Here is a 23,296-nt window from a genome sequence, read left to right as displayed (position 1 = left end):
GAGGGGTAGCTGTGTTAGTCTGTATCAGCAAAAACAACGAGGAGTACTTGTGGCACCTTAGAGACTAACAAATTTATTTGGGCATAAACTTTTGTGGGCTAAAACCCACTTCATCAGATGCATGGAGTGGAAAATACAGTAGGAAGATATAACTCCCATCTTTTCATGTACTGTTTGTGGCAAATTGCCGGTATGATTATGATGCGTTCCGCGCTTCCTCTTCTTGGGGGGGCGGGGTTCAGGGCGCAGTTTCCTACCCCCGAAACTAGGGTATCTATTGTCCCACTAGTAACCCAGAAAAGGGTAGTGGAGCGGGAGGGACCCAGGTCCGCCCTCTACTCCAGGTCCCAGCCCAGGGGCCCTAGGGATAGTGGTAAACCATTTGAACTAGTGCTTCCTTCCCCTGAGCTACTTACCTCTCCTGCTCTTCAGCTTGTGGGGCTTCCTGCTCTCTCTCTGCACAAGCCGGGGGTCTCTTTACCCAGGGTCTTGGTCTTCTAGCCAGCCACTGCACTTCTCCAAACTGCTCTCTGCTCCAACTCCTTCCCCTGGCTAATTGAAGCAGAGGGGTTTTAATCAGGTGACTAGCTTCAGGTGCTCTAATTGGCTTCAGGTGCTTTTAATTAATCTATAGAAACCTTTCTTCCCTCTACAGGGAATAAGGCTTTTCCTCATCCTGGGACTTGCATATCTCTCCTATATCATGCTCCTGATGCCTTCTGGCCATGCTGTATCACATATCCTGCTCCCCTGCTCAACACCATGGGGTTGGGTTACTTGGGACGAGAGGCAATGCTTTCGTGACAAGCCATCAGCGATGCTGTCTTGGCTTCTGGCCCTATGCTGTACTCGGAAATGAAAGGGTTGCACAGATAGGAACCATCTAGTCACTCTTGCATTCTTCTCCTTGTTTCTGTGCATCCACTGGAGCGGGATGTGGTCTGTCACCAGGGTAAATCGCCGCCTCAGTAGGTAAGTAGTGGAGAGTTTCCATGGTCCATTTTATCGCCTGACATTCCTTTTCAACAATAGCGTACTTTTGTTCCCTGGGGAGGAGCTTCTGGCTGAGGTACAGGATCGGGTGTTCCTGCTCCCCTACCATCTGCGAAAGGACAGCTCCTAGCCTTACTTCTGAGACATCTGTTTGTAGGACAAGTTCTTTCTTGAAGTCTGGGGCTATGAGTACTGGATGGCAGCAAATGGCTGTCCTTAAATCTGCAAATGCTCCTTCTGCTGCATCACATCATTTTACTATCTCGGGGCCCCGAGCCTTTATCAGGTCTGTCAATGGCCCTGCTCTTGTGGCAAAATGAGGGATGAATCTCCGATAGTACCCTACTCACCTGAGAAATGCTCTGACCTGCTTTTTACGGACTGGCCGAGGCGAACCTTGCATTGCCTCCACTTCGTTCCATTGGGGTTTTACCAAGTCTCTCCCTACTACATACCCAAGGTATCTGGCCTCAGCTAGTTCTAGCACGCACTTGAGAAGGTTGGCAGTGAGGCCAGCCTTCCGCAGGGCGTCTAGCACCGCTTCTTCTTTCCCTAGGTGTGTTTCCCAGTCAGTGCTATGGATGACTATATCATCTAAACAGGCGGCGGCATACCTGGCATGGGATCGCAGCAATTTTTCCATAAGTCGTTGGAATGTTGCAGGGGCCTCATGGAATCCGAAAGGGAGGACAGTGTATTGGAACAGGCCATCAGATGTAGAGAAAGCAGTCTTCTCCTTGGCTTTCTTGGCCAGGGGAATTTGCCAATATCCTTTGGTCAGGTCCAGAGTGGTAGGTATTGGGCCTTGCCTAACTGATCAACTAGCTTATCGATACGTGGTATCGGATAGGCATCGAATTAGGATATTTCATTCAACTTCCGGAAGTCGTGGCAAAACCTCAGGGTGCAGTCAGGCGTGGGTACTAGGACGATAGGGCTGGACCACTGGCTGTGGGATTCTTCAATAACACCAAGGTCCAACATCTTCTTCACTTCTGTCCTAATTTCCTTTCTTCTAGCTTCAGGTATCCGGTACAGTCTTATCGTCACCCTTATTCCGGGTCTGATGACGATAGGATGTTGGACCAGTGCTGTACAGCCCGGTTGTGTACAGAACACATCTTGGTTCCGTTGGATCATATCAATGACCTCTATTTGTTGTTCTGGGGCTAACTCGGGGGATATCCTCACCTGCTCCTGTGGGTCGTCCGTCCGAGGTTGAGCTCTCCAAATGACCAGGCACATCTCTCAGTCACGCCAGGGCTTCAGTAAATTTACTTGGTAGATCTGCTCTGGTCTTCGGCGGTCTGGTTGTCTGACCTTATAGTCCACTTCCCCAATGGCTTCCACTATTTCATATGGCTCATGCCAGCTGGCCAGGAGTTTCTTTTCCGCTGTCGGCACTAGCACCATCACCTGTTCTCCCAGCTGAAATTTCCATACTTTCGCCCAGCAGTTATAATATGTCCACTGGGTCTGTTGTGCTTTTTCCAAATGTTCTCGTATTATAGGGGTTACTTGAGTTATTCACTCTCTCATCTGTGTCATGTGCTCAATGACATTCTTTCCTGGGTTGGGTTGTTCTTCCCAGTCCTCCTTAGCGATATCTAATATTCCACGTGGGTGGTGTCCATATAGTAGCTCAAAAGGGAGAGAAACCAGTGGATGCCTGGGAGACTTCCCATATTGCAGACATTAGGTATGGTAGAAGGGTATCCCATTCTTTTCCATCCTGTGCTACCACCTTCCGGATCATACCTTCCGGATTAAGGGTGTGGTTAAACCCCTTGACCAGTCCATCCGTTTGTGGATGGTAGACTGAGGTCCGTATGGCATGGATGCGGAGCAGGGTACATAAGTCCTTCATTAATTTCAAAATGAAAGGGGTTCCTTGATCAGTCAGGATCTCCTTAAGGATGCCCACTCTGGCAAAAATTGAAGTAGTTCTTTTGCTATTGCCTTGGATGTGGGGTTTCTTAAAGGAATGGCTTCTGGATACCGTGTGGCGTAGTCACGGATGACTAATACATTTCGGTGGCCCCGTGCTGATCTTTCCAGCTGGCCCACTAGGTCCATGGCTATTCTTTCGAAAGGCACTTCAATAATAGGCAAAGGTACTAATGGGGCCCGCAAGTGAGGTCAGGGGCTATGCAACTGGCATTCCGGGCAGGAGGTACAATAGCGTTGGACCTCTGCACATATTCCTGGCCAATAAAATCTTCTTAGAACTCTATCAAGTGTCTTGTCTACTCCTAGATGTCCCCCAAATAAATGACTATGAGCTAACTAGTATTGCCCTTGTGTGTTTCCGTGGGACTAAGAGCTACTCTACTTCTTCCCCTCGAATTTGCACTATTTGGTACAACAGATCATGTTTGATCACATAATACGGCCTTGGGTCTTTCCTTCCATGGATACACCATTTACTTTCATGATCTCCTCCCTCACATTCGCATATAGCGGGTCATTGGCTTGGTCCTGCCCGAAATTCTCACATGCAGTACCGACTTGACCTAACTCCATGGGACCTATTTCTTCTCCACCCCTTGGGTTGCCCCTACTTGGGCTAGGAACTGCCTCTGAGTCCTCACAGGCCTGAATTGTCTCCTGACCTCCTGAACAGGTTTGCTTACCAACAAGGGAGGCTTGCTGGTTCTCTGCTAGAATCCTGGTCCCTAGCCTTTTGGGATTTCCCGGGGGATGAAAATAGCTCTGGGGCAAATTCAGCAAAAATTGGGGTGAGGCTATCTGTAGGTGCCTCCGTCTCAGCCTGGGGGTTGCTACCCTCCCCTGGCTCTGCTGGGGGGGAGTAAGTTCTCAAACCCAGGGAAGCCCCTACCAATTAAGACCGGGTAGTGGAGCCTAGGGACCACTCCTGCAGTTACCCTGGTAGTATTTCTCTGGATCTCAATCCGTACTGGGATTGTAGGGTAGAAATTTACGGTGCCCTGAACGCACATTACCCCTGTGGTTTTGGCCCGGGTTAGTTGGTCTTGCCCCACCAACTTCCCCAAGACCAATGTGATAGCACTCCTGGAATCTACTAATGCTTTGGTCGCAATATCATTCATCTTTACTGACCTTGTATACCCATGTGAGGTCATTGCGACCCCTACCAGGCCGATTAGGCCACATTGTTCTCCAGGATCCCCCAGATTGCACTGTACAGGCTCTTCCCTGTTGGGGCATTGGGCTGCTATATGCCCCAATTCCCCACACTCTTAACACCGACCCCTTATCCTGGTTGCCGTCCTCTGTCTGGGGCTATTGGTCAGCCCCCCAGCCCTCTCTTCCCAAACCCTCAAGTCCCTTCTTGGCCTCAGTCCATTCCTCAGTGTCTTTCCTCCCAGTTATGGTTCTTCTGTAGTTCTCGACAATCCGGGGCCTTGGGTTTGGGGCGGTCTTCCTGGTTTGCTGTGTCTCACCCCCTGGGGTCTGGAACAGTTCACTGGCTGCCAGCTGTCTTTCCACAAGGGAGACCAACTCATCGTAGTAGAGGGGTCATTCTGGCGAACCCAAGCCCAAAGGCCTGGTGGTAGCCCCCTCATATACCGGTTCAGTATCAGGAGCACCAACATTTTTTCAGAGCTCAGGGCCTCAGGGGGCAGCCATTTCCAGGTCAGGTAGATCAGGTCAAACAATTGCGATTGGGGTGTCTTGCCCTCTGTAAATTGCCATTCATCAAACCTCTGGGCTCTCAATGCCATGGTTACTCAGGATCTGGACAGGATCTCTGCCTTCAGCTGGGGGTAATCCTCTGCAGTCTCAGTACAATTATGATGGGTTCTGCGCTTCCTCTTCTTGGGGGGGGGGGGGGTTCAGGGCGCAGTTTCCTACCCCTGAATTAGGGTATCTACTGTCCCACTAGTAACCCAGAGAAGGGTACTGGAGAGGGAGCGACCCAGGTCCACCCTCTACTCCAGGTCCCAGCCCAAGAGTCCTAGGGATAGTGATAAACCACTTGAACTAGTGCTTCCTTCCCCTGGGCTACTTACCTCTCCTGCTCTTCAGCTTGTGGGGCTTCCTGCCCTCTCTCTCTCTCTCTCTCTCTCTCTCTGCACAAGCCGGGTATCTCTTTACCCAGGGTCTTGGTCTTTTAGCCAGCCATGGCACTTCTCCAAATTCTCCTCTACTCCAACTCCTTCAAACTGCTCTCTGCTCCAACTCCTTCCCCTGGCTAATTGAAGCAGAGGGGTTTTAATCAGGTGACTAACTTCAGGTGCTCTAATTGGCTTCAGGTGCTTTTAATTAATCTATAGAAATTCTTCTTCCCTCTACAGGGAATAAGGCTTCTCCTCATCCTGGGACTTGCATATCTCTCCTATATCACTCTCCTGATGCCTTCTGGCCATGCTGTATCACATTATACACATCTTCCTACTGTATTTTCCACCCCATGCATCTGATGAAGTGGGTTTTAGCCCACGAAAGCTTATGCCCAAAATGATTATAGAAAAGCTCTCAGATTGCTGAATGGAGGCTCACAACTGAAAGACGAATAAAACAGCACGTTACAATATGAGAAGTTGCATCAGTCATTTACATAACCACTAATGTTTCCCAACTATTTACCAATGATACACACAAAAGACTAAGTCATCTTTACTGCTACATGACCCTAATTACCAGTGAAGTTTATTAGGTAGTTTCAGGTCTTCAATCATAGCTTGAATCTTACTACAGAAGATACTAAGTGATCCCCCACACACATACATACACAGGGAGTGCTGGGTATCCAGTGTACGCAAAGCCTATCATGATTGCTCCAGATAGCTTAGATTTAAAAGTCAACCTTTCAGATCAATCCAAGCTATCTTCAAAACCAATTTTCCACAGCACTTCACATCAATAGGACAGCATTTTATTGGGAAGTGGGGTAGGAAATGGAGAAGAGGAGACCAAAGTCACACTTCTATCTATCCAATTGTGCACATTCTACGGTTTTTCACTCTAATTTCATTTTAAGCATCCCCTTCTAGAGCCGATATAAGGACCAAGCACTTGTTTCTCAGTTTGTTTTCTTTCTAGTGTTCTTCTCTGATCTCATTATCAGCTTTGTTGTTGAAAAAGTTTGTATCTAAGCTACTGTTGAAGGCCCTTTGTCTCTGGCCACTACTTTGATTGAACTAAAATGTTTAAGTTTTTGCCACAAACTCTAATGATTCCAGAGAGTTCCCTGATAACCCTATGGATTCTCTTACTCCTTTCAGTGTCTCCATTCTTCTTAAGATGGCCGTGAGTCCTTTCAGTAATCTTGATCTTGGTTTCACAACCACGGGCTTAAACTGCCCTCAGAAAGCTCACAGTGTCTTCCATGGAAACTACTTGTATACATACACAGATATAGTTTTGCCCACTGATTATTTTAATTAAAAATAAGATGTGAACATGCACAGATGGTGCAGGAAAGGAGATCCATGAAGGGCAGTAAATAAGATAGGAGTTTGGACACAGAGTGCCTTTCTCAAAATCCATACCATACTGTGGAAGAGTAACCACACGTGAGCCATAGGAACAAAGAGCAATCAGGGCCAGGTCTTAAGGACTCTTGTTGGGCTTTTGTTTACCTGTAGGCTGTTCGGGCTTCTGCTTGCAGCAATGAAAGGCTCCCTGGGGAAGCTCAGAGAACCAGCAGGAGGTTGAACTAGACAAGCATTTCATTGTCGGGCTCTTGCCCGGAGATTCATTCACAGATTCCAAGGCCAGAAGGAACCATTACAATCATCTAACTCCTGCATAACAGGCTATAGAACTGTCCTGAAATAATTCCTGTTTGAATTGCAGCATTTTTAGAGGAATAATTCTTTTTTCCTAGCATACTGACTTATTTATGGTAGAATAATTTTAGAGAGAGTTTTACAGGCATTCTGTTTCTGGATTATTTGTAAATTGCAGGAAATAAACACTTCAGCACAGAATTGTTGTAGTCTTTGGATGGCTAATTTACCCTACTCTACACATCTCTGCAAATACAATGAATGTTATATATAAATCTAATATAAACACATATAGCATTTCGCACAATGGTGTCCTGGTTCATGACTGAGGCTCCCAGGCAGTACCACAATACAAATAATGAAGCTACAAGCTAATGTAGAACCTTGACTATCTGAAATTATCCTACCGCCCAGTATATTCTGAATTAGATTACTTCCTCCACTGTGCATTTGCACTGAAAAGTCCCCCATTTATCCCAATAAATTCCATATCCCTTGGTCTATCCAGATACGTATTGCATTTTGTTTTGGGAAGTGATCGTGTGTGCTTGTTTAACTCAGACTGTCAGGTAGTAACCAAAGGACTATTTCAGCACTGGTGCTCTTAATTCCAATCAATCTATGGCAAATGTTTGTCTGTTAAGATTTCATATCACATTCACCAGGCAGTTCTGAAGTCAGTGCAGTGCCTGTGTGCTCTGTAGATTTGACTAACTAATATTGACTTATATGCTTCACTTCCAGAACATTCTTTGATTGTTATGGGAATCACACACAGTTACAAGGAATTTATATTTTATTTTATGCTGCAAAGGGTCTAGATAGCATCTATATAGTTACAGGGCTGCAAATGGCATATTTATTGCATTTTGCATATAAGGCATAATCTGTGAGCACTTAGCAGAAAACAGGAAAGGGTAAGTTTTGCAGCTCCAGACAGTGAGCAATTGTTTTGTTTTCTTTCCTAATAAATTATATGCAGACCTGAACAGATGTCACACTGGCATTTGAGATCTGAAATATAGTTGAAGAGCAAGTTATGACTAATGCAGAAAAAAAATGTCAGAAAGCATTTTTTCAAATTTCAGATAAGCTTTTTAGCCCTAGGGATCATCATAGAGAGAAGGGGAGTTCCGCTGGGTGCCTTAACATCCACTTACCTGTGAAATGCCTCTTTGAATAGTCTGTGGATAAACTTGCATTGGTAACTATATATTTATTTATTTAGGACCTGGCAATCCCTTTAACTCATTGCCTCCCAAAATACTATTGCTCTTTCAGAGCCTTATCATTTTATTAATATAAATTAACTTAATATAAGAAGAAAAGGAAAGATCTGTATACACATCTGTATACAGGCACCTCAATCTCTGGATATAGCATCAAAGTTTCTGACCTCTTCCAAATGTACTGATGCGCATGAAAGGGTTACATTTGTGAAGCTAGTTGCTCCATGTAGTTGCTAAGTAACAGTGTCTTGCTCTCAGGGTACTCTCAGCCAATGAGAATATTCTGGTAATATAATCCTTTCTTGGTGTTCCACTGGTGTGCAATCATTCAATATCCAGCTGGGGGAGGTATGCGGGTGGAGTTGTACTGGAACCAAGATGAAACTTTCCAGTTTACCTCTGCAGTTTCTGTTAAACTCCACTGAATTCATCATTCAAATGCTATGGATTAAGGGACTTTGAATCTTTGGTGTGAAGATGATGCATTCTAATCATTTCAAAAAGTAAAAAGTTTAAGGAGATGAATGCCAGAGTCCATAATTTTTTTCTGTTCCATTAAAAGCCTAACCTTTATTCAGTGAACAGCTGCATAAATGCATGTCTGTATCACAATGGGAGCAAAAAGAGGAGAGTTACATTTACCCGATTAGGTTTCTTTGCTTTCCACTCTCCAGAAGACTGATTATAGTTTTACATAAATGGAAGAGCTAAATATTAGTAGCACCAAGCACTTTTGGCATCTCAGTAACCATTCCTAGACCTGGATTTCAAGCAATGGACATGCCATGAAAGGAACTGACCACATCAGAAAGTGCTCCATAGTGAAATCTCACCGAGTCTTCAGCGGCACAGAAGCACCAGTAAACTCAGATCATAGACTAGCTGTCACTCAGTTCTCACTGCATCTCCCAACTCCTCACAAGCCAGACAGTACAGTGTCCAGCAACTTTCCAATGGCTCTGCTGAAGCTGTGAAATACACATAGGCTATCAAAGATCACATACCTAACCTTAGTATCCTCCTGGATGATGTGGCAATCACCTGGAGTGATATACATAATGCTATATCACACACCATCACTTGAAACAATCAGCTTCAGACAATGACACAAGAAACCTTTCAGAGTAGCAGCCGTATTAGAAACCTTGGCTTTCTGAAGAGGCCTTTGATAATTAAGCAAAAAAGGCAGAAGCACAGAATCAGGGAGACATCCAATAACAAAGGTTAACTAGCATTTTCTGGGCCATTGCAAAACATGACCATGATATCTACACCAACTCGCTGGTCAACAAAGCAGAGGACAGCCTAAAGCACAACAATCTGCATCTCGCCTATAGAGCTATCACACTCCTGGCTGGCAGCCATAAACGGTCTTCTAATATCCCCATGAAACCACATGGCTCTCATTGCTCATCAACAGATGAAGTCCTGGACAGATGGAAAACAAATTTTGAAAGCATGCTAAATCACACCCCTGCTGATGACTGTCCAGAGCTACATGACCCAAAGACAAATGCTGATCTTCTCTCAAAGTACGGAAGGCTATCCAAAAATTTACAGAATGGACATGCTGCTGGACCTGATGGTATTCCCCTCCAGCTGCTCAAAGATGCCTTGCTTCTCGTTGTGAAATTAGATTTGATATTTTGTATAAATCTCATCAGTGTTGGAAATAAAAAAAGAAACTATATATGCAGCGACCAATGAACAGAACACTTCTTTAGGCAGCAAAGAGATTTCTGTGTTTAAAATCCCATCTCTTTTAAGGAAAAATTCATGAAATTTAAGTATACAAAGAGTGCATAGCTGACGAACAGGTATCAAAAACAGGCAGCTGCAAATCCAGGGTTTAAAAACATTCTGGCAACATAACAAAGAGAACCAAAGTTAGTCATGGCAACACCAGCAACTACAGTTTGAAGAAATGGGCATTCTTCAGCACCAGGACTTGTTGAGCTCAAATAGGGGCCAGAGAATGTAGTTTTTGTAGTAAGACCACTTACAGATTGGTAAAGAAGACTTCATAGATCCCAACAGAAAAAAAACAAAAAAAACAACAACAACATAGGACAACATAGCCTCCAGCATTAGATACCAATTGTTTTTAGTGTGCACAGTCCAATAAAAAAAGTAGTACCAAGATTTGGGGGCAGTAGGAAAAGAGTACACTTTCCTTCTCCCCAGGCTTAAAGAATTTCAGAGTCACAGCATTATCACACAATTAGTTCTCATCTGATCTGTTGAATCAGAAACAGAACTGAATGCAGGTACCCCAGATGTATTTCTGCTGTTTTGTACTCACCCATCTGCTCCACAAGCTCTGGTGGAAAAACTCGAGAAGCAAACGCTCGACGGAAGATGTCTGAAAATTCTCTGTCAAGACCTCCTATCCCCATCTTCTCAAAGTTCCAATCAGGGTTGATGATTGACTGGCGGTTCTCCTTGGTCTTAGATTTACCTGTAGAAAAGACACCTAATTCTTAATCCAGGAATTAAGCACACAACAGAATTACAGCCACAGACTAATACGCTGGAGGTTTTGTAGTCCATGTGCAATAGTGTTATAAAAATCACCATGAGGACAAACTACACAGGACTTCCTACTCCCATTATGGGGGCTCAGGAGACTGTGCATTAAATAGTTGCATTCATTTTAGAGGACTGCTTATATTAAGTTCTAAAAGCTATAATAAAAAAATAGTAGTACAGCTGAGATGCCAGCTGTCAGAACAATGTAATTTCATTTTAAGTTCATTCTATTCAATTTGTAATAGGCTGCAGCCATTGTATGGAACACACTCTACCGAGACATTTGCTTTCCAAACTTGTTTGTTTCTCAGCAATTTCACAATGAGAGAACATCTAGGAGGTAGCAATCCTAAGAATTCATGGAGAGATCCTGCGAGGTACTGAGCACCCTCAAGTCACATGGATTTCAATGTGCATCGAGGGTTCTCAGCACTTTCGTATAGACTTGCAGCACTTCACAGGATTGGGCCCTTTGCAGCATTCAGGGGGTTTTTTATTTTAGCTATTCTGAAGGCAGAGATAGGTCAGAGAGGCAACTGAAATCACTGAGAGAGCCAAGTGCAGAGACAATAAAAACACTGGAATACACCCTTTAAAATTAGGTTGAGACAGTAGCAAATATATTGTAGGGAATCATCCATACAATTCCTTTGATATCAAAAATGTCTAATACAGTATGTCTAATAACCACAATACCTGGAAGCAAAAGATTAAATCTGAACATGTGATCTCTTGGTTACTGTTTCCATGGGCTAACTGTATATTTATTTTCTTATGACTTGTACCTATCAGCAAGATTGCAGACTCACTCAGACAAACTGCTTGCTCCTTTAGTTATGCTTAGTCTACACTACCCCCTTCTGGCCACACACAGTGTTCATTACATAGCAATAAGAAACTAACTACCTCAAAGATAAAGAGCCTGGATATGGACTTGCATTGTGGTTTCAAAATGAATACACAGGAAGTTCCCCAACACCCCTTTGCTGAGGAATGGCAACATAACTGGAATTAATAAACAAATGAAGTAAAGAACAACAGTACTTTAAAAAAAAAAAAAAAAAAAAAAGGCAGAGCAAAGGCAGATTCCACCTCAAAAACTAGTGCTCAGTTGATACTTGCCCGAAGGGTACAATCACTTGGGTTAGTTTTACCTAGCAGTAATAACTATTAATAACACTCTGAACAGGCCACATCAATGGCTCTCAAAGCACATTAAACAATTAAGCCTTATAATGTACAATTAAGGTGCTAATAATGAGGTGTCAATTTGACAGATAAGCAAATTGAGGCACAAAAAGATTAAGTAATTTGTTCACGGGCAAGGCTACGTTTTAGTCATGGGTATTTTTAGTAAAAGTGGATAGGTCACGGGGAATAAACAAAAATTCATGGCCTGTGTCCATGACTTTTACTACATACCCCGACTAAAACTGGGGGTTGTGGGGAGCTGCCCAAGAGTACTGCAGGTGCTGAAGGAGGGCAGCCTGGGTGCCGGGGGGTGGGGTGGGCGTGTGGCCCAGGATCCCTCTCTGGTGCTGGGGGAGTGGGCAGTGGCACCCAGCCCTGGTCCCCCGTTGGTGCTGCGGGGTGGGGGCGGGAAAGGGGAGAGGGGGGACAAACATGGTGGCCTGAGACTGCCCAGCAGCGGCTGGTACGACTGCCTGAGCTGCCCCTGAGCCAGTTGAACTGGCCGTTGCAGAAGTGATAGAATCCATGACTTCTGTGACCTCCATGACATACTCGCAGCCTTATTCATGGGCACTCATAGGGACAGGACCAAGAATCCCAGTCCTCTGCTCTGCGAAACCACACTCCACACAGAAATGTGCTATGACAGAGATTGGAGGTCACTGATCAACTGTGATCCTAAACATTAGGCTAGCAAAATATCACTGCTTGCCATGCTGCAGTAAGTTCAATAGTTTCTACATTTCCTATTTAAGCTGTTCCTACAGAACTGTATTATGAAGTAAGCGGATTTTATTTAATTCCTCCTACATTACATACGTAGTGACTGCTTGCTCAACTTTAACTCAGCCACTGTAAATATATTCTTTATGATATAGTCTTTAATTACATGGTCACATACTCTTTCCCTGCCACACGACCCCTGAATTATTCAGTGCTCAGAGAATTATTCTCTAGTGTATGAGGTGGCTAAGTATAATACATCACAGAATCATAGAACTGGAAGGGACCTCAAGAGGTCATCTAGTCAAGTCCCCTGCACTCAAGGCAGGGCTAAGTATTATCTAGACATCTACTTCATTTGTTGCAGAAGTTGGAATGTATGTAGTGAATGAAGCAGGAGACTGCAAGAGAAAAGGACAGTCTCATGGTTAAGGAAGTTGGACGTCACCCCAGAGAACTAGTTTCTATCCCCTGGCCTCTGCTAGAGTACCTACATGATCACAGAATATCAGGGTTGGAATGGACCTCAGGAAGTCATCTAGTCCAACCCCCGGCTCAAAGCAGGACCGATCCCCTACTAAATCATCCCAGCCAGGGCTCTGTCAAACTGGGCCTTAAAAAGGTCTAAGGATGGAGATTCCACCATCTCCCTAGGTAACCCATTCCAGTGCATCACCACCCTCCTACTGAAAAAGTTTTTCCTAATATCCAACCTAAACCTCCCCCACTGCAACTTGAGACCATTACTCCTCATTCTGTCATCTGCTACCACTGAGAACAGTCTAGATCCATCCTCTTTGGAACCCCCTTTCAGGTAGTTGAAAGCAGCTATCAAATCCCCCCCCCCCATTCTTCTCTTCCGCAGACCAAACAATCCCAGTTTCCTCAGCCTCTTCTCATAAGTCATGCGTTCCAATCCCCTAATCATTTTTGTTCCCCTCCGCTGGATGCTATCCAATTTTTTCACATCCTTCTTGTAGTGTGGGGCCCAAAACTGCATACAGTACTCCAGATGAGGCCTCACCCATGTTGAATAGAGGGGAATGATCACGTCCCTTGTTCTGCTGGCAATGCCCCTACTTATACAGTCCAAAATGCCATTGCCTTCTTGGCAACAACAGCACACTGTTGACTCATATCCAGCTTCTCATCCACTGTAACCCCTAGGTCCTTCTCTGCAGAACTGCTGCCGAGCCATTCGGTCCCTAGTGTGTAGCGGTGCATGGGATTCTTCCGTCCTAAGTGCAGGACTCTGCACTTCTCCTTGTTGAAGCTCATCAGATTTCTTTTAGCCCAATCCTCTAATTTGTCTAGGGCCCTCTGTATCCTATCGCTACCCTCCGGCATATCTACCTCTCCTCCCAGTTTAGTGTCATCTGCAAACTTGCTGAGGGTGCAATCCACGCCATCCTCCAGATCATATATGAAGATATTGAACAAAACCGGCCCGAGGACCGACCCTTAGGGCATTCCGCTTGATACCAGCTGCCAACTAGACATGGAGCCATTGATCACTACCCGTTGAGCACGACAATCTAGCCAGCTTTCTATCCACCTTATAGTCCATTCATCCAGCCCATACAGTTTTAATTTGCTGGCAAGAATACTGTGGGAGACTGTGTCAAAAGCTTTGCTAAAGTCAAGGAACTAGTGATGATGATGGCAAACAAGTCACAAACTAAACTTTCCATTAGTGGCCACTAATTGTGTGTGCCTCATTTTCTAGGTGCCCCCAAACTTGAGACACCTAGGGCCTGGTTTACAGAAGTGCAAAGCAGTCAGTGTTCCAATTTAAGCCAGTGAGATTTGTGCTTTGAAAATATGTGCTATAAAAATTCTAAATGTTCTGAAAAATCAGGCTCTAAGCGTCAAACTGGGCACCCAAAATTAGTGGGCACTTCAAAGGTTTGGCTTTAACTTCTGTGCATCAATTCCCCATCTGTAAAATGAGGATAATATCACCAACTAATTCCACAGGAGTGCTGTGAAAATAAATTTATTACCATTTATGCAGCTCAGTAATTAAGGCCTGAGGCCACACACTGATAAGAATAAAAGGAAATTTTGAATAGCTACACATTCAGTGCATATTGTCTATCCTGTGAACTAAGTATCCTGTGGGGGGGGGGGAGGGGAAAGCATGCGATATGTAATTAAGGATAACCAGAATGCACACACACCAGGGGGCCAAATTAAGGGCATGTGCAGCCTTAATTCTTGCATTTCCTAACTTTTGAGTGTTTGATCTTGCAACCTGAATGTTCTTTTAAACACAGATTTTTCCCCCCTTTTGTAATTTAATATACATTCCAGTATCTCCTCTATCACTTTCAGAGACACATTAGTTTGAATTTTTAGTCCTAGCTAGTTAACACATCATCTGATACATCAGATATACTTCCAAGAGTCAATAAACAAATGCATTTCTAAAGCAACCTCACTATAGTATTGAGGCACCAACAGTCCATTGGCCAATGTAGCAAACACTGATTAGTGTGTGAATTCACAGTTTCAAACATATTAACTCCAATTAATTCAAATTTTGAATATTAATTCAAAAATATTGGAATTCATAGGTTTTTGTTTTCTTCTATCACTAAGATTAAAATTAGATGCTTCAGAACTTGAGCCAAACTAAACGCACCTCATTCATCCACATGATGCAAAAATAAATGTAATTTAATTCAGATGTTTTATTTATATCTTGGTAGTTCTTTACTTTCTTCCCAATTAGTAATTTAAGATTGTAAAAATGGATGTTTTGAACTTGTTTAGTTTCTTAATTGCTAGCAGAATTTCATATTGTACATAATTTTTTTCTGCCAATAAATTCCATGCTTAAAATGCTCAACTATCCTTTAAAAGACAACTCCTGAGCCTCATTAACATCCTTATTGTGCAAACAACAAACTCAGTGCAAAATTGATAGGCAAATACCCTGCACTATATTTGCAACTAACATCACCACTTTCACAAGTCAAAAAAGCTGAAATGCTTCAACCGTACTCCTCTTAGGGTATGCAATTTGAAGACAATGGGACTTTTGCTCCAAACTCAATAGGACTTGTACTCCAAAGGCACTACAGGATGGGATTTTCAAAAGCCATTAGGTACTTAACTTTCAGCTTTTGGTTTAGAAAATTTTGGCCTGCGTGTATAAACACAGTAACTCTGTTAATGAATTTAGAGTCCAAATAATTTTTACTGTTAACACTGAAGCAATTTTGCTCTGAAGTGACATTTTATGTCACTAAGAGACTTGTTAATAAAATACAATTTTAGTGCCTTGTGCTGAAAACATTCATGCATATACTTAACTTCTAGCACATCAGTATCCCTGTTGAAGTCAGTGGGACTATTCACATGAGTAAAGTTACATACCTGCTTAAGTATTTGCAGATTCATGGGCCTTAATTTTCAATATTTGGGTTTTTATCTATAGCAGTTTTATAAAATTCATATAAGTCACCTTAATCATGCATGTAAAATAATAGCTTTTACAATTAAATTCATTATAACTTTTAATCTGAAGTTTCAATAGCACAATTTTTTCAGATTAGCTTTTATAAACTCTCAACCAGATTTAAATCCATGATTTTTTTTTTAATTAAGTGATTTAAGTCACTTTCATTAAAATTGCTGTCCTCTGGTTGTGAATAGAGAAAAGTCAATTCAAGATTATTTAAAGTAAAATAAAAATAAAAAAAACACCAGTTAGGCTTGTTAACTTCAGTGTTTACATATCAGAGTCTCATTTTTAGAGCTGAATGCCAGCACCTGCTGTTGTCACATCTGAAAGTTAGGCCTACAAGAGTGTGATTAGAAGGCTACCACAGCTGGGAAGTTAAATGGTCTCTTATCATTTAGAGTCTCAAAGACCCTTGGCTTTCTTCTACTGTAGGTGTTACAAATACTATGATATAAAGACTTGTATAACTACCCTGGAAAGTAATAGTAGCTTCCATTACTACACTGGATCAGCTGTTATTCTGTTCCATTTACATTCCTGGGGTCAGTTCAGAATGGCTTCTTGGATTTGGAAGAACTCACCAATCAGATTGAGAGAGGAGTTCTCAGCCTTTTCAAATGCAACTTGACTATTTCCAACAACCAGACCCACATCAATCTGTGTGGAAGAAAACAAAAATAATTAAACCTTAATATCAGACTCAACTTCAAATTATTATTCTCTAGATGCTCCCTAGCAAGTCTCCGAACAAAGGCAAGAGACAGTAGCAAACAAGCTCCATTGCAAAAGGGATTTGTTTGGAAGTAAATATTAACTAAGTCATGTTAGAGGCATCTCTCATTCTTCCTTAACACAATTCTTAGTGACACCCTGTAGCAGTATCTTTTACACTCATAATATGCAAGCAGAATAAAGTCTATACCAGTAACATACAGTAATGCCTTGCTTAACGTTGTAGTTATTTTCCTGAAAAATGCAACTTTAAGTGAAACGATGTTAAGCGAATCCAATTTCCCCATAAGAATTAATGTAAATGGGGGGGGTTAGGTTCCAGGGAAATTTTTTTCACCAGACAAGACTCCACACACACACACACAGTATAACTTTTAAACAAACAATTTAATACCATACACAGCGATGATGATTGTGAAACTTGGCTGAGGTGGTGAAGTCAGAGGGTGGAATATTTCCCAAGGAATGCCTTGCTGCTAAATGATGAACTAGCTTTTGGCTGAGCCCTCAAGGGTTAACTCATTATTAATGTAGCCTCACACTCTACAAGGCATCACGAATTGAGGGAGGCAAGACAGTATGGCAGACAGAGATAGAGAGAGAGAGAGACGCGCATTGCCCCTTTAAGTAAGCTGACCCCACTCTAAGTACACCACTTTGTTAAGTAGATCAGCAAGCTGAGAGAGCAGCTGCTGCTGCCAGGAAGCACCCTCCATCCTGAGCCCTGTCATGTGTTCTCCCCCCCCCCCATGGAGATGGGATAAGTGGGGTGCAGGAGCAGGGGGGAGAGGGACATCCTGACATTAGCCCCCCGCTCTTCCCCCCAGCACCGCAAGCAGGAGGCTCCTGGGAGCAGCTCCAAGGCAGAGGGCAGGAGCAGCACATGGCAGTGGGGGGAGGGACAGATGAACTGCTGGCAATTGATAGCCTGCTGGATGGCTGCCACACAGGGAACTTATGGAACCAGGGCAATGATGGGGGGCTGCCGGTCCACCCTGGTTCCAAGCCCACACCAGCTAGCTCCAATGGGCTGCTCTTCCTGCAAGCAGTGGACAAAGCAGGTAGCTGCCAAACGACGCTGTAAGGGAGCATTGCACAACTTTAAATGAGCATGTTCCCTAATTGATCAGCAGTGTAAGAATGAAACAACATTAACCGGGACGACTAAGTGAGGAATTACTGTATAAACTTGGTGCTTTAATAGGGCCAATTTCACAAAACTGAAAACAATTATGAGCCAAATCAGCTGGAAGGAAGAATTTAATCAGAAAAATGTGAAAGATAATTGTGAATCATTTAAAAACACCTTAACAGATGCCCAAAAAGCCACCATCCCACAATCGAGAAAGAAGGATGTACTAGTTAAAAAACAAACCTGGTTTAGAGGGGAAGTGAACGCAGCTACAAAAAATTTTAAAAATAATATGTAACAAATGGAACAAAGGGGGAAGCTGATAGTAATGAATATAAAACTGAAGTTAGGAATTGTAGAAATTTGATAAAGGAAGCAAGGGACAAGGAAAAATCTATATCCAGAAGAGTTAAGGACTATAAGATTTTTAAATACTTTAGGAATAAAAAGAATCCTGACAACGGTATTGGTCCACGATTAGATGAGAATGGTAGAATTATTAACACTGCAGAAAAGGCTGAAGTGATCAATAAATATTTCTGTTCTGTACTTGGGGAAAACACAGATAAGAATGGCCATAGTGGGTAAGACCAAGAGTCCAACTAGCCCAGTGTCTTGTCTTCCAACAGTGGCCAGAGCCAAATGCTTCAAAGGAATGAACAGGGCAATTATTGAGTGATCCATCCTATATCATCCAGTCCCAGCTTCTGGTAGTCACAGATTTAGGGACACCCAGAGCATGGGTTTGCATCCTTGACCATCCTGGAAAACAGACATTAATGGACCAATCCTCCATCAATGTATCTAATTCTTTTATGAATCCACTTATACTTTTGGCCTTCACAACATCCCATGGCAATGAGTTCCACGGTGCTTTCTTTTGTTTGTTTTAAATCTGTTACCTATTAATTTCACTGGGTGACCCCGGATTCTTGTTTTATGTGAATGGATACCTAACACTTTCTTATTCACTTTCTCCATAACATTCATGATATTATAGACTTTTATCATATTCCCCACCCCCTTAGTCTCTTTTCTAAATTGACCAGCTCCTGTCTTTTTAATCTCTCCTCACTTGAAAGCTGTTCCATAGCCCTCATCAGTTTCGTTGCTCTTCTATGTATTTTTTCCAATTCTAATATACCTTTTTTGAGATGAGGCGACCAGAAGTACACACAGTATTCAAGGTGTGGGAGTATCATGGATTTATATAGTGGCATTATGATATTTTCTGTGTTATTAGTGATCTCTTTCCTAATAGTTCCTAATATTCTGTTAGCATTTTTGGCTTCTGCTGCACATTTAGCAGATGTTTACAAAGAACTATCCATGATGACTCCAAAATGTTGGAAACAGCTAACTTAGAACCAATCATTTTGTACGTATAGTTGGGATTATGTTTTCGAATGTGCATTACTTTACACTTATCAACATTTAATTTTATCAGCCATTTTGTTGCCCAATCACCAAGTTTTGTGAGATCCCTTTGTAAATCTTCACAGTCGACTCTGGACTTAACTATCTTGAATAATTTAATACCTCAAACTTTGGCACCTCACTGTCTACTCCTTTTTCCAGATCATTTATTAATATGTTGAATAGCATAATTCTCAGTACAAAATCCTGAGGGACCCCGCTATTTACCTCTTTCCATTGTGATATAGTCTCATCATATAGTAATAACACTCTTTCCCTTCCACTAATACCTCCGGAGGATGTTAAACTGAAGCTACTAAAAACTTATGACATATTTAAATGAGCAGGTCCAGATAACTTGCATACGGAGGTTACTGACCTATAGCTTTCAGGTTCTTCAAGATATGTGGTCCCAATCTGTATACTACACGTGGTTATGCATGCACTTCATGAGCTTGAGTCCAGAGATTTGTAGCAAGCAGCGTTTGTTGGTCCGCACCTGCACATTTGTTCTCTCCATGCTCTAACCCAAAGGCATAAATAGCGGTGTGGACAAAACACCTCTCCAGTTTCTCCTCTTGCTGAAAATCAGACAAGGTCTGCAGCAGATAGGAAGGAGGGCAGGGAGCAGCATACAGATAAGGATCATACATCTCAAAGAAACTCCAGTTACAGGCGAGAAACCTCCATTTCTTCACATGCTGGTCCTGAGGTGTATTCCACACATGGGAGCTCAGAAAGCAGCACTCAGAGAGGAGGAGTGTACAAGGATGCAGTTGGTATAGATGACTGTAACACCACCGTCCCCACTGTTGCATTTGTAGATTAGACCTGGATTAGATGTAATGTTTCGTAAAGGTGTAGATGGAATTCCAGGTAGTCGCTTTAGCAATATCTAAAATAGGTGCATCTTAAAGTGATGCTGCTGAAGTTGCCTGTGTTCTAGTGGCATGGGGAAGGAATTTACCTTTTCTGGGGATGGGAGATGACCCAAATGGCAGCAAGCAAAGGAGAATACATCAAGAAATCCACTTAGAGAGCCTTTGAGCAGATAACACTTGTCACTGATTTCATCCTGCTATAGCAACAAAGTCTAGGTGTTCTTCTAATTGGTTTCATTCTCTACAGATAAAAGGCCACATCTTATTTGACATCAAGAGAGGGAAGTCTCTTCCCTTCCTCAGAAGCATAAAATTTAGTAAAGAAAACCAGTAAGCGAATATTCTGATTGATGTGGGACTCAGAGATTGCCTTACAATTGAATTTCGGCTGGAGACAAATAATAAACAATTGAATTTCGGCTGGAGACAATAAACCTTCTCCTTATTAAATATGGTGCATCGTGTGTGTGTGTTTCTAAGAGCATCATGGTGCCAGAGGGTAAGGGGCTCACTGATATCAGGGAGTGAGGTTCGGCAAGCCTGACCAATTCAATGTACCCCAATTCTCTTATATCATAAGAGGTGTTGTGTAAGGTATCATTGGAAAACCAATGACACCCTGATCTTGAGTGGTATATGTACGGTAAACATCCAAATACTGTACAAATATGAAGAAAATATGGGACTAAAGTGTGGAAAGGCAGACTTCTCTGTCCAGGTGCAATCATAGACAACAGGCAATCGCAGTCAAGTGACCATTCACTGGCATATCAGAAGCTGCAAAGACAGATCAATTTGCATTGTAGAAAGCACCACAGGGAAGAAACCAGCATGGAACCTTCCCCTTCAAACTCCATGGCACCTTTCCTCACAGCAGAGGCACTAGACTTTAAGAAGATATATTTAAAAAGTTCACTGGACTATAAAAGAGAGGGACAAAGAACCCGAGTTATGTTTCGCCTAAGATGATGAAGGAGCAGAGACTTGGGACTTTGTGAGAGAGCCTAACCGTAGCGGTGGTATAAGAATCTTACCTTGAACCAGGACTGTAGTTTTATTAAGTCTTAGTCACTATAAAGCATTTTTCACTTTTATTTGTTTTAAATCATTTCTGACTTTCTCTTACACCTGAACTCAATTAACATCTCTTTTCAATTAAATAAACTTATTTTATTTTTATTCTAAATCATACCAGTACTGTGTTTGATTAAAATGATTATTAACTCCAGTTAAAGCAACTAGCTTCTGTGCTTTTCTCTCTTTAAAGGAACAATGGACCTTATTACTCCTTTGAATGTTTCAGAAGAGGAATGGACATTTCAGGGCAAATGGTTTTGAGGAAATTTGGGAGTGGGGCTGTGTTGGGGCCACTTGGCTCGTCATAACCAAGGCATGTGGTTACCAGAGTGGCTATGGTGTAACAAGCAGGCTGCTGAAATGAGAGTTGCTGAATTGGGGCTGCTCAACACACAGACATTCAGTGCATGCTTGTATGCTGGCTGGGAGTATCTAGACAGGGAGCTACAGCAGCCATATATTTTAAAGCACAACCTCTGACTGGTCTGGGTTGAACCCTAAAACATGACAGAGGATCTGCCATGAGAGCTCATATTTCACTAACCCTTCTAGCAGAAGTAAAGGTGACTAGGAAGGCAACCCTCATAGAGAGGCAGGACATGGTACAAGAGTCTAAGTGTTCAGAGGGAAGTCTGTTAAATGTTGAAAGTACAAGCTTGAGGTCCCCATTTGGTGCTGGGTTCATAACTGATGGAAAGGTTCTAATGAGACCTCTCAGAAATGTGACTGTTGTAGGATGAGAAAAAAATAGTATAGTCTTCAAATAAATGGATGAAAAGTGCTGATTGCTGCTAGGTGAACCCACAGAGAGCTAACAAAAAAGCCCAACATCTTGAGAGGAAGGACATGGTCAAGAATAGTAGGAAGACCCACAGCCGCAGAAGGAAAAGGGTTCTGTTGCTTGCAGGTGGAAACATGTCTCCATTTAGCATCTTCTAATGGAGTATCTTCTGCTCTGGCTGAGAGTGGACTGGATGTTCTCTGAACATGAATATTTTAAGTTTGACACCCATCCAAACACCAGGCATGAGGTGGAGGGGGTCTAGATTGGGGGTGTCTGGTTGTGCTGTTCTCCTCAGTCAACAGATCCGGGAAGGATCAAATAGATGCTGATAGAAGGTTGGGTTGACATTCACAGAATGTCTGAAAACCAAAAGTGTCTGGGCCAGTTGAGCACAATGAGAATGACTCAAGCTTTGCTGTGATTCATCTCAGTACCGGTTGTGGTACTGGAATGGGAATAAAGGCATACTTCAGATGTTTTGTCCAGGAGAGAAGGGTGTCACCCTTGGAGTCCCTGCCCCGAGCTGCTCTGGAGCAATATAGGTTGAATTTCTTGTTTGCTTGGGAAGCAAAAAAATCTCAGGATGGCATTTCCCACTGGGTGAATATCTCATTCAGAATGGAATCGTGTAACTCCCATCCATAGTCTAGGGAGAAGTGTCTGCTGATATTGTCCACCAGAGAGCTCTGTGCCCTCAGAAGGTATATTGCCAGAAGTGTTACGCAGTTCCTGATGCACCAGTTCCATAAGCTGACTGCCTCTACACAAAGAGGAAGGGATCTTGCCCCATCCATTTTGTTTATGTAGAAGAAAGTCAGCATGTTGTCCGACATCATTTGAAAGTAGCTGGAAGGAATCAGTGGGAGGCATGCAATGCAGGTGAGGCAGACTGCTCTCAGTTCTAAAAGGTCTATGCATCCTGACTTCTCTAAGGGTCCAGATGCCTTGCACAGTAGGAGTGCCCAGAGGCTCTCCATGTTATGGGGGACGCATCTGATGACGATGGTCATGTTGGCTGCAAGTGGGACAAAAGGTACTCCCACACATCAGAACCAGTTTTGTCCACTAAACCAAAGAGGCCGAGAACTTGACAGGAACTATTACTCTAGTAATCATATTGGTTCTGTCTAAAGAGTAAACAGAACTAAGCCAAACCTGCAAACAATGGAGATGGAGTCTGGCAAACAGCATTACAGAGGTACATGAGACTTAGTAGAGAAAGACAGACCCTGATTGTGATTCAGGTATAATTAGTCACGGCATGGAACCTCTCCATCGGGAGGTAGATCCTTGCTGAAACTGAACGTAGTTTATAGAGGACTTTTCTTTGTTTATGCAGACTCCCAAGGATGCAAGGAGACTGCGTAAAAAGATGGTTACTGACTGGAACTCCTGACTGGATCTGCCCATCAGCAGCCAATTG

The 23,296-nt window shown here is 43.0% G+C and overlaps 1 protein-coding gene across 3 annotated transcripts in view; it reads right to left on the bottom strand.

Annotated features, from left to right (window-relative positions):
• Window positions 1–23,296, bottom strand: part of NSF (N-ethylmaleimide sensitive factor, vesicle fusing ATPase) — a 177,454-nt gene that overhangs the window by 100,163 nt on the left and 53,995 nt on the right. For all 3 annotated transcript variants that reach the window (XM_038385821.2, XM_038385822.2, XM_043503254.1), the window contains exons 7-8: window positions 16,433–16,508; window positions 10,242–10,397 (exon numbers count right to left, since the gene is read on the bottom strand). In XM_038385821.2, the coding sequence (XP_038241749.1) occupies window positions 10,242–10,397; window positions 16,433–16,508 (232 nt within the window). The remainder of the gene's footprint in view (window positions 1–10,241; window positions 10,398–16,432; window positions 16,509–23,296) is intronic.

The sequence above is a fragment of the Dermochelys coriacea genome, chromosome 27 (assembly GCF_009764565.3).
Source record: "Dermochelys coriacea isolate rDerCor1 chromosome 27, rDerCor1.pri.v4, whole genome shotgun sequence".
In the NCBI taxonomy this organism is placed as follows: domain Eukaryota; kingdom Metazoa; phylum Chordata; order Testudines; family Dermochelyidae; genus Dermochelys; species Dermochelys coriacea.
Note: the sequence above shows the minus strand (reverse complement) of the source record. Positions and strands in the feature narration are given on the sequence as shown.